This window comes from Chiloscyllium plagiosum, chromosome 34 (assembly GCF_004010195.1).
Source record: "Chiloscyllium plagiosum isolate BGI_BamShark_2017 chromosome 34, ASM401019v2, whole genome shotgun sequence".
In the NCBI taxonomy this organism is placed as follows: domain Eukaryota; kingdom Metazoa; phylum Chordata; class Chondrichthyes; order Orectolobiformes; family Hemiscylliidae; genus Chiloscyllium; species Chiloscyllium plagiosum.
The window spans coordinates 107,640-119,341 of NC_057743.1; the positions used below are offsets into that span (position 1 = coordinate 107,640).

Sequence of the window (11,702 nt, forward strand, 5' to 3'; positions counted from 1 at the left end):
GGGGAGATGTTAGGGGTGGGTTCTTTACCCAGAGAGTGGTTGGGGGCATGCCATGCCCCCACCACTCTCTGGGTAGAGTCAGAATCTTTGGTGACCTTTAAGCGGCAATTGGATAGTTACATGGATGGGTGCTTAAGCTAGGACAAATGTTCGGCACAACATCGTGGGCCGAAGGGCCTGTTCTGTGCTGTATTGTTCTATGTTCTATGTTCTACTAAGATCAAAGCCATAGGGCTGAGGCAATGTGAAGAATTGGTGTAGACATTTTTTTTTTTACAAGAGGGTGGAAGGGTTGTCTATGAATGGGATGGGGCATGGTGCGAGTGTGTATTGAATGGGAGATTGGAGAGAGGAGGAGCTGGTGGTGGGAGGAGCAATGCTTTCTAGAATACTAATTCTACACTGTCTGCTTTAGGAATAAATATGTGAAGTTTGATTTTCTGCTACCTGTCTCTCTTGTAGTTGCCATAAATCTGATTGTGCAGCACATTCAAGACATCCTGACTGGTGGTCTGACCAAACGCAATAGCTGTGTGAATGGACACACTGTGCCCCGAATTCGACATTCATCAGAGTCTAGCTCACGCCCCCATTGACTCGAAGAACAGACAGGGGCAGGGTCAGTATTATTCAGCTCCTGGGTCATAGGCTGGACTAAGTGTGTGGATGACCAAACTTCTTCATCTCTCCTTCTTACAGAGAACTCATTTAACCAGGGGTCCGTGGTTCTGTCTCACCATATGCATTTGATGGAATTGATTTTATAGGAGCCTGTGTCCTTTTGTACAATAATATTTTCAGTGTGTACCCAGAGTCAGCACTGAATGTCTCTGACAGCAGTGAGTGGACATTGGTCCCATGAATGTGCTGTGTTGCACTTTCTAGTATTTCGCCTTGTGTGATTTGGGGTTGGTAAGTGGGACTGTCATGCAAAGCAACCCCTCTCCTCCCTCACTTACATTGCTTGGGATTTTGATATTCCCTTCCCTTATTGATAACCTTAACCCACTTCCCTCTGAGTAACTCCACAAGGTCTCTGCCTGAAGGTCTCTTCATTAATTCCCGATTTATTCCCCCCCCAAAAAAAAAGCTTGGTGGTTGAGACTTTGCATTGCAATCACAACTTTTGTTAATTTTTAAACCTGAATTGATATCAGAGTTCACTGAAAAATTTGTCTCATCTGCTCTAATCTGTACTGCAATGATATTACTGTCAGTGTCAGCTTGAATTTTCTGCATGACCTGGTTTCATCCCTTTGTCAGCTGATTGCACTACCTGGGCTGTCCTGCCTTGTCTTATGTGGTGTCTGCTGCTACTACAACTATAGTCTCACTGTCAAGTGAAGTTTATTCCCTTTAATTCACCTCTATTTATATCTAATTACAACGAGAAATAACACCAATATTGACAGTCAAGAAATATGATTATAACATTAGTGCTTACACTGTAGAAATGAATTATTGGGAGGTCCTAAAGTTGTGATTGGCACCACTTTATAAATATAAGTCTTTTTTCAATGATGCTACTGATCAGTGAGGAAGAGGAGGAACCCGGTCTGCAGTTCAGTGAGACCATAGTTGATCTCTACGTTGGTTCCATATCCTTTAGACTCCTGATAGCAAAATGCTCTTGATCTCCAATTTAAAATTTGACAATTGCACTTGCATCTATTACTTTTATGTGAAAGAGCTTCACACATATTTTTTGTTTATATGACGAAGTGTTTCATAAGATTTTGTTGTCTTCCTCTGACCTGGCTCTGATTTATTTTTATTTTTTGATTTTGTTAGCAGAAAATCTTTACTTTTATCTAGCCTGACAATTTAAATATCATCAAATTTTCATATCGTCATACAGCAAAGAAACAGACCTTTCAGTCTAAGTAATCCATACCGATCGTAATCGAAGACTAAACTAGTCCCACCTGCCTGTGCTTGGCCCATATCCCTCTAAACATTTGTTATTCATGTACTTACCCAAATGTCTTTCAAACGTTGTAACTGTACCCACATCCACCACTTCCTCAGGAAATTCACTTCACACACATATCACACTCTGTGCAAAGTGTCTCCAAGTCTTGAAATCCCCCATCATGGGGAAAAGGCACCTTTTTTTTTCCCCTGTTACCGTCTATATTCCATGGAATACAAGCCTTTCTTAATGTAATTTCTCATGATCTAACCCTTGGAAGTCTAACATCATTTTGCTCAGTCTGTGCTGTTATGGGGCGTTGTATCTTTTTTTGTTTTGTGGTGACAAACATGTCTTCTCTGATCAATTCCAGCACCACCATTCCCTCACTCCCATTCAGTGTCTCCCAGTGTTCCAAGTACATTTTTATTTCAGTCACCTCATTAACCTCCGTCACCCAATTGAAGGTGATTAGGAGTGTAGGAGAGATCATGGTTGAGCCCAGCACTTCTCACCAAGGGCTCATTGAGCAGTGGGCAGGAGCAATTGCTGATTTACAATTTCTTGACCAAGACTGCTCAAATGTTTATGATTCCAGGTGCTTGATGTAGTCATTGAATAAAAAGTAGTGATTTTTGATCATAGCTTGCATTTGGCTGATCCCATTTTGCAAGTGGGAGAGTCTCCCAAATGCTTGCATCTCTGTGGTTTCCTGTCTTTGATCTTCAATGTCTATATGGAATGTGCAAGTATCTGTTTGCTACCCTTTGACAGGTTAACTGTCACTCCTTGAAAATGATGCTCGCCTTCACTGTATATCAGTGAAATCCAAGTGGGAAGAAACACGATCAGTGTGAGCCCTGGGTCCTCTACTGTCAAATTTTATTGGACGTTAGCTGCAATTAAAGTTGTTAAAATGCTGAAATTCAGAAAATCAGGGTGCAAAGTAAAATATGGAAAGACCACCACTAATCAAACTTCTGACCAAATATCTCTCCAGGTCATTGCTGGGGGAGTTTCATATTTGTTGATGTAAGATTACATTAATCTTTCAACGCACAAACAAAAAATTTGCAATACCAGCAGATGGTTATACTGGACAAGCTAAATTCCAGTGTGAAACATGGCTTGATAGATCGAGTTTTTTTTTGCTGTTTGGTTTCTATGGAGGTTAGTCACTTAACATATTCAAAACAGACTGCCAATGTACTGTTAACAAAAGAATATCAAAATCTATTCAACATAAAGGAAAAAAAAATATTGCATTTAATAGCAACTATTTGAAATGGTCAAAATAAAGATTCAACCTGTTATCCCTCAACAGCAACCTTACAGATGTATACTCCTCAGTAAAGGGTCCCCTGTTTTCAATTTAAAGTTCCTTTTCAGGGGCATGACTTTGCAGATTTTGCAAGAAATAAAAGTAATCACTCAATGCATTTATTTAGTCCCTGTCTCTTCCTGAAGCGATTAACCAGCTAATATAGCTTGGTTATTTCTTAACATTGGTTTTCCAAACTCCTCTTCCACAGTTTATTTTTTGTTTCTGGAGCTTTTCTCTTACACAAAATACTCCAGAACACTACTACTTCTGCCCTGACTATTGTAGAGACTGTTCAACTGCACACTGCTGCTAGTACAGGCCTTTCTTTTTACTGAGGAACAAGGAGTGCCTTTTCACTGAACACCCAGATAGAGTGAGAAAGACAGAATCTCTTGTCTCCTTTAGCCACAGAACACCTCTATCTTCTACTCTTGTTGTTAAGGCACTGAACTAATCACCTCCAGGGTTTTAAAAGCCTCACTTTAGAGGCATGTAAATGAAATTTCAGACATTCTGGTACTGCTTTCTGAGCTTAACAATTATATGGGGGTTAAAAAGGAAAAATCCATCATATAGGAACACAAATTACACTTAACAGTTGTAAATGGTTCTTTCCACTTAAGAACCAAGTTTCCAAGTGATAGTACAAGTCTTCATCACATACTGCAGATGCTGGAAATCTGAAATAAAAACAAAAGATAATCAAAATACTCAGTAAATCTGCAGCATGTGATGCAAGGTAAAATGTTGAAATGTGAAAAGGTGAAACACCTTGAAATGCTAACTGACCTGCCTGACCTGATTTAACACCACAGACTGGCTAAAGTAAAGAAGGGTCTGTGCCAGGTGCCTTTTGTGGCAATATAGTGTTTCAGTTTGAGAAAGGAATAGGGACTGTCTATGTAGTTGGTGCTTAAGTTTCAATTGATTGCAGTGGGTGTGGTTTGAGCCATTGTGTTTGGACGGACATGATACGTTTCAGTCTAATCTTTATTGTCCTGCAGTCTGATTCTGGTGCAGCACTGATTTAAGGTTAGGGTTAACATATCACTTGTTAACAACTGGGTGCCTGCCACTTTGTTACTGCCTCTGATTCAAGCCCATCTTGCCGTCTACATGGGGGTCCTTTGTGAGATGAGGGTGGAGGGAGTTGAACAGATGATGAGTGAAATAGAGGAGGAGGTAACTGCAGGAAGAGTACGGTAGGTGGGTTTTGGGGATGAAAGTTGTCTCTCCAGCAGCTTTGATCTGAGATCACTACTCTGCTTGACCTTGATCTATGCTTTTGCATTGATGCCGAATACAGTTTTAAAAAGTTTGTTCATTGATAGGATGTGTCTGAGCAATGAAGTGTGTAAGAAAGAACAAACTGATTTTTTTGTTCCAGCACTTGTCTGATGCTGTGAAGGAAGGAGAGCTGCAATGTGTGCTCATTCCTGTTAGATATATATTTTGTGTATGTAAGTGAATAAGCATTTTTAAAACTTTTCTTCTATGCTTGCAACTTTGAAAAAGGTTGCCTGATAGGTTTCCTCTAATGAACTAATGGAGCAGTGACTGGAGAGACAGCAGTAAGGGTACCCTGATTGCTGGCTGATCTTCCCTGATCATTGGGAGGTTTGAGGGGGTGCGGGGGACAAAAGACTTTTTTTGTCTGATGAATGCTTGTTCCTGGCAGCTGAAACCAACATGCTCTGCTCTCTTCAGTGCAATTAGCCTTTTTAAAGCCACCTATGTTTGCTTGATTTATTACACAATTGAAATAGCAGCCCATCATCCTGCCTGTGTCTGGACATCATTCAGATCAGTCACCACAGTATTGCTTTGACCTAAATAAAATGTTGATGCCCTGAGTGGCAGATGGAATTTAATTCTGAAAAATGCGAGGTATTGTAATTTGGTAAAAGAAAGAAGAGTGGGACTTGTACAATTAATGGTCAGGCCCTGGGTAGTTGTGGAATGGAGAGACTGAGGAGTTCAGGTACATAATTCTTTGAAATTTGCAACACCGATAGACACAGTGGTTAGGAAGGTGTTTAGTACACTTGCTTTCATTGCTCAGACCCTTGAGTATAGGAGTTAGGATATCATGTTGAGGTTGTATAGGACATTGATGAGGCCTCTTGTGGAATACTGTGGGCAGTTCTGGTCACCCTGCTATAGGAAGGATATTAAATTGCAGAGGATTCAAAAAAAGACTTATCAGGGTGTTGCTGGGAATGGAGGGTTTGAGTTATAAAAATAGACTTTTTTCACTGAGGAGTAGGAGGTTGGAGCGGGGTGACCTTATTATGAGGGGCATAGACAAGGTAAATAGCAAGAATTCTTTTCCCTATGGTCGGGGAGTTCAAACCTGGCGGGGGGGGGGGGGGGGGGTGCCTATTTTTAAAGTGAGAAGAATAAGTCTTAAAAAGGACATGTGGGGCAGCTTATTTATACATTGGCAGTACTTTCCAGACATGAACCAGAGGAAGTGGAGGATGCAGGTACAGTTACAACATTTAAAAGACATTTTGGGTAAGTACATGAATGGGAATGGTTTGGAGGGATATGGGCAAAACACAGGCAAGTGGGACTTGTTTAGTTTGGGAGCATGGTCAGCATGGACTACTTTGGAGTGTTTCCATGTTGTGTGTCTCTATGAATAATGGACACTTTGTTATTGTCTCAGCTCATATTGTTAAAACCTTCTCTATCTCTCCTGTGTTGGAATGGCTGAGATTCTCTGTGGGTGGATTGTAAATCTTTATTTCTTTTGTCTAGAACTTAAGATTGTTCAGTGGCTGTGATGCATGATGCACTTGTTTACTTTGTGAAGATTAAAACAGTTTTTAAATATAAAATTAAATACAAATATAAGAGTAGCTTACTCTTTGAGAATGAAAGAAGCTGAACTGACCAGGACTGAACAACTTTTTGATGTGGTATTAATGCTCTGGACAGTATATGGTTGGTCCAGATTGCCAGGTATGGTTTCATGGTCGAAATTCCCCTTTTACTGTCATTCACCATCTCCATATTGCCACCTAGCTACTCCCTTGATGTACTAACCCAATCATTGCATCCCAAATGAGATACTTTTCTCCAGTTAAATATTGTGAAATTTGGAAGTTAATGCCTTTGGCCCCCTAAGCACACACTCCTCCCCAGTCGTCAATCTAACCCACTCCTTGGTCGTCATTGGATGCTGAATGATACTCTTTGAACTTTGCCATGTCAACCTTCTGGTTGGTACTAATTCTGAACATTGTCAAGTTCCTGTTTTCCTCCTCTTCCGTCCATACATTCAGCAGATTATCCTGTGCCATTTTCTGCTCCTTCCAAAGTAATACTGCCACCAAACCGTGGCAGGGACCGTTCCTTCTACAACATTCCTGAAAAACTCCTTCACTTCCTCCTCTTTCCAAACAAGACCATGGCCTGCATCAGATATCATTTTTATATCCTTCTTCCCCATCAGCTAGACCCCAAGCATACACTCACCTGGTGAAACAGTATTTTCTCCTGATTTCAGTGCACATTCACAGAATGGTCTCTGCTCAGTCTGTTGAATCCATGTCCTTTGGGATTCTCTTTTCTCCCCCTCTATAAGAATTCCATCTCCCAATTTCTCATTTCCAATTATCTGAAGTGTAGCTAAGGTTCAGTGATGGATCAGTCATGGCACCTCCTACTTCCATTAAACCCAACTGTTTTGATACTAGGATCATCAAATACCTACAGTGTGGAAGCAGGCCATTCTGTCCATCAAGTCCACATAGCCCTCTGAAGACCATTCTCCCAGACCCACCCTCATCCATCCCTGTAACCTTGAATTTCCCATGGCTAATCCACCTAGCCTACATTGTGGGAGGAAACAAGCGCACTTAAGAGTGAATCCATGCAGACGCAGTTGCCTGAGGGTGGAATTGAACCTAGATCCCTGAGGTAGCAGTGTTCAGAACTGAGCTGCCCCCTATATAATCTATATCAGCCTTCTTAGCTCACTCTGGCAGAGTTTGTAGTTAGTTTAGCTTTGAGATTTGCAAAATTCCCTGATGCTACAAGGAAAACTTCTGACACTTTCAAAAAAACTTTAAATTTCCAGTGGCACCTGAAATTTGTATACATATTTGGTGTCCACTTACCCACTCAATACCAAAATCCAATTTCAGATAAATATTCTGTGTTTCACAATTGAGCCCCTGATTATGACATGGGACAACAGACCAAACCAGATCAGTTTCCCTATCCCTGCATTTGCAATACAGTAAAATTAAAACATCCAATGGTTTCTAACCAGACTTTACAAACAACAGATAGACTTAAAGAAAAAACAATTTATTATTAACAATTCAAATTTAGCAGAACATGGATAAACAACAACTAAATTACTTACTTTAAGCCCAGCATCGCCCACAATTTCAGACAGATGATACACAGTTAAGAGATAAATTGAAAGAAGTCAATTTGCAAATTCAATGATCTCATAATGGACACTAGGCCTTCAGAAATTCTTGAGTGATGTGATGTGTTATATTCCAATCCCATAGAATTCTATCTTGCTTGAATTCCAAAGTCACCAATTCATACAACTTCTGCAGACTGCTGAAGACTTACTGGGATTCTTTCCTCAAAGCCTTCAACAATTCTTTAGCTGGATATCAAACTAGAGATACTAAAATTTGAAATCACTTCCAGTCCAAAATATTGTACGCACACAACCCTCTGCTCTAAACCTAGACCCAAACCCATTCAAACTATGGTTTCACTTTTTCACCATTATCTGTGAAGAGCTAGCCATCAATGTTCTACCCTTGATTGATCCATTCAACATCCAACCAGCTGCTAGTCCCTGAACAACCCATCTTGGTGCTGAAAAGTCTGTAGTGTTCCAGGAGCAGCAATCAACCTGCAATTCTCTCTCTAGGCCAGTTCCTATAAACTGCAGTAGACTTGCCAACTTTAAGGCCTTTTAAATAGTTATTGGATAAACAAATGGATGAAAATGGGCTTCATATTGGTTTCACAGGTTGGTACAACATCGCGGGCCGAAGGGCCTGTACTGTGCTGGAATGTTCTATGTTCTTTCTCTTCCTTTGCAAAACAAGATGCTAGTCAAAGTGCAACTTCAACTCTCAATTCCAAACAAAAAATTTGAAAAATAAAGAAAAGTAATTATGGTCTCAAAACTTTCTGAAGATCTCAATTGTAAATGCCTCCTCACTGACATTCCCTAAAATTCATTTTTCTAATTTGCTGTGTATAATTTTCTTTCCCTCATGGAGCTATTGCTATTTTGACTAATCGTTTCTAAACTGTACTTTCTGGTTCTGTCCTGTCCACCACTGTGAACTATTTTTTCCTGTATTTACTCAGTTCAGCTCTTCATGATTTTGAATATCTCAAGCAACTTCCTTATCTTCTCCAAGGAACACAGTCCCAGTTTTTCAAATGTATCCATATTACTGAAGTTCTTCATTCCTAGAACCATTCTCCTGAATCTTTTATCATGAATCTTCCTATTGTGTTCACACCCTTCCAAATGTGTGTCACTAGCATTGGACATAATACTGTAAGTGAAATCTAACCACTGTGTTTACACATTGACCATAATTTCTTTTGTACTCCATATGCCTATTTATAAAGCCCAGAATTCCATCTGCTTTATTAACCACTCTCTTAACCTGATTTATGCATATTCACCTCCAGATTCGTCTCTTCTCATACCCTTTTAGAACTATACCCTTTATTTTGTATTGCCTCTTCTATCAACTATCCACTCAGAACAGAGGTAAAAACAATGACTGCAGATGCTGGAAACCAGATTCTGGATTAGTGGTGCTGGAAGAGCACAGCAATTCAGGCAGCATCCGAGGAGCTTCGAAATCGACGTTTCGGGCAAAGCCCTTCATATTCCTGATGAAGGGCTTTGGTCCGAAACGTCAATTTCGATGCTCCTTGGATGCTGCCTGAACTGCTGTGCTCTTCCAGCACCACTAATCCAGAATCAACTCAGAACTCCAGGCTAATGTTCTGGGACATTAGTTTGAATCCCATCATGGCAGATGATTAGATTAGGTTACTTAGTGTGGGTGAACTTTGATTTTTAATAATCTTATTTTGAAAGCCAGTCTGAAACTGCACTTGTGGTGCAGATTGAAATTGGCAGGTATGATGTGGTGGGCATCACAGAGCCATGGTTGCAAGGGCATTAGGACTGGGAGTTAAATATCCAAGGATGTATATTCTATCAAAAAGACAGCCAGGTGAGCAGAGGGGTTGGGGTTGCCTTATCATTAAGAAATGAAATTAAATCGATAGCAAGAAATGATGTAGGGTTAGTTGATGTAGAATCTGTGTGGGTAGAGATGAAAAACTGTAGAGGTGAACAAAACCATAATGGGAGTTATGTATAGGCCTCCCAACAGTAGTCAGGATGTGGGCCACAAAATGCATCAGGAGATAGAAAAGGTGTGTTAGAAAGACAAGGTTACAGTGATCATGGGGAATTTCAATATGCAGGTGGGCTGGGAAAATCAGGTTGGTAGTGGATTGCAAGGAAAAGAATTTGTGGAATGTCTACAGGGTGGCTTTTCAGAGCAGCTTCTGTTGGCGCCTACTGGGGAACAGGCAATACGGGAATTTAGTGATGTGTAATGAGGCAGTCTTGATAAGGGAGCTTAAGGTGAAGAAATCTTTAGGAAGCAGTGACCATAACACGATAAAATTTAGTCTGCAATTTCAGACGGGGAAGCTGGAATCAGATAACGGTACTACAGTTGAATAAAGGCAACTACAGAAGCATGATGGAGGAGCTGATCAGAATTGACTGGGAGAGAAGTCTAGCAGGAAAGTGGAACAGCAATGGCAGGAGTTTGAGAGTATTTCAAGAGACCTAGCAGAGATTCATCCTAAGGAAAAAGAAGCATGGTACAGGGAGGATGATGTGTCTGTGGTTGGCTAGGGAAGTGAGGACTGCAGATGCTAGAGACTCAGTCGAGGAGTGTGGTGCTAGAAAAGCACAACAGGTCAGGCAGCATCTGAGAGGCAGGAGAGACAACATTTTGGGCATAAGCTAAAAATAAGGAGGGAGAAGATTAAATATGAGGGTAAGCTAGCCAGTAATATTTTTTTAAAATTGCAAGTTTCTTTGGATATAAAAAGGGCAAAAGTAGACATTGGGCTGCTGGAGAAGTAGTAATGGGGAACAGAAATAGCAGAGGAACTGAACAAGTACTTGTGTCAATCTTCACAGTGGAAAACATGAATAATATCCCAAATCTTTGAGAGTCGGGGACACAGGTAAGTAATGTGACATCACCAAGGAAATGGTGCTAGAAAAACTGAAAGGCCTGAAGGTAGATAAATCACCTGACCAGATGGACTACACCCCAGAGTTCTGAAAGAGATAGTGGGGACATTAGTGGTGATCGTTCAGGAATCACTGAAGTCAGGGAGGGCTCCAAAGGACTGAGAAAAATTGCTCATGTGACCCCCCCCCCCATTTAAAAAGGGCAAAAGAGAAAAAATGGGAAATTAAAGGTTGACCTCATTCGTTGGTAAGCTTTTGGAGTCCATTGTGAATGATCAGATTTCTGAATACTTGGAAGTGCATCATAAAATAGGACAGAGTCAGCATGGATTCATAAGAGGGGTCATGCCTGACAAATCTGATAGAATTCTTTGAGGCGGTAACAAGCAGGTTAGACCAAGGATAGCCAAGAGATGTTATGTATCTGGACTTCAAGTTACAGTAAAAAAGTTGGGAAGTCATGTTGCAGCTGTACAGGACATTGGTTCGGCCACTTTTGGAATATTGCATGCAATTCTGGTCTCCTTCCTATCGGAAGGTTGTTGTGAAACTTGAAACTGTTCAGAAAAGATTTACAAGGATGTTGCCAGGGTTGGAAGATTTGAGCTATAGGGAGAGATGGAATAGGCTTGGGCTGTTTTTCCTGGAGCGTTGGAGGTTGAGGTTATAAACCTTTATGGAGGTTTATAAAATTGAGGGGCACGGATAGGATAAGTAGACAAAGTCTTTTCTCTGGGGTGGGGGAGTCCAGAACTAGAGGGCATAGGTTTAGGGTGAGAGGGGAAAGATATGAACGGGATTGAAGGGGCAACCATTTCCACACAAAGGATGGTGCATGTATGGAATGAGCTGCCAGAGGGAGTTCTGCAAGTAATTCTTGCAGAATTACATTTTATTTTGCTCAAAACCTGCATGAATCCATGTAAGATTCTGCAAATCCATTTTCTAGATGAGAATCACTCTGAACATTGTGGCACAGACATTCTCACATAGGGCAGCCCACACCTTAAATGCATTATCTGGGTCAACATGACACCAATTACATAGAACATAGAGAACATAGAACAATACAGCACAGAACAGGCGCTTCGGCCCACGATGTTGTGCCAAACATTTGTCCTAGCTTAAGCACCCATCCATGTACCTATCCAATTGCCGCTTAAAGGTCACCA

General features: G+C 40.8%; 1 protein-coding gene across 2 annotated transcripts in view; it reads left to right on the forward strand.

Annotated features, from left to right (window-relative positions):
* Positions 1-11,702, forward strand: part of LOC122540162 (uridine-cytidine kinase 2-A-like) — a 28,597-nt gene that overhangs the window by 12,208 nt on the left and 4,687 nt on the right. The window contains exon 7 of one of the 2 annotated variants that reach the window (XM_043675489.1): positions 463-619. In XM_043675489.1, the coding sequence (XP_043531424.1) occupies positions 463-596 (134 nt within the window). In that variant the 3' untranslated portion in view covers positions 597-619. Of the gene's footprint in view, positions 1-462; positions 3,352-11,702 lie in introns of those variants that run through there. The other variant, XM_043675488.1, reaches the window with a different exon arrangement.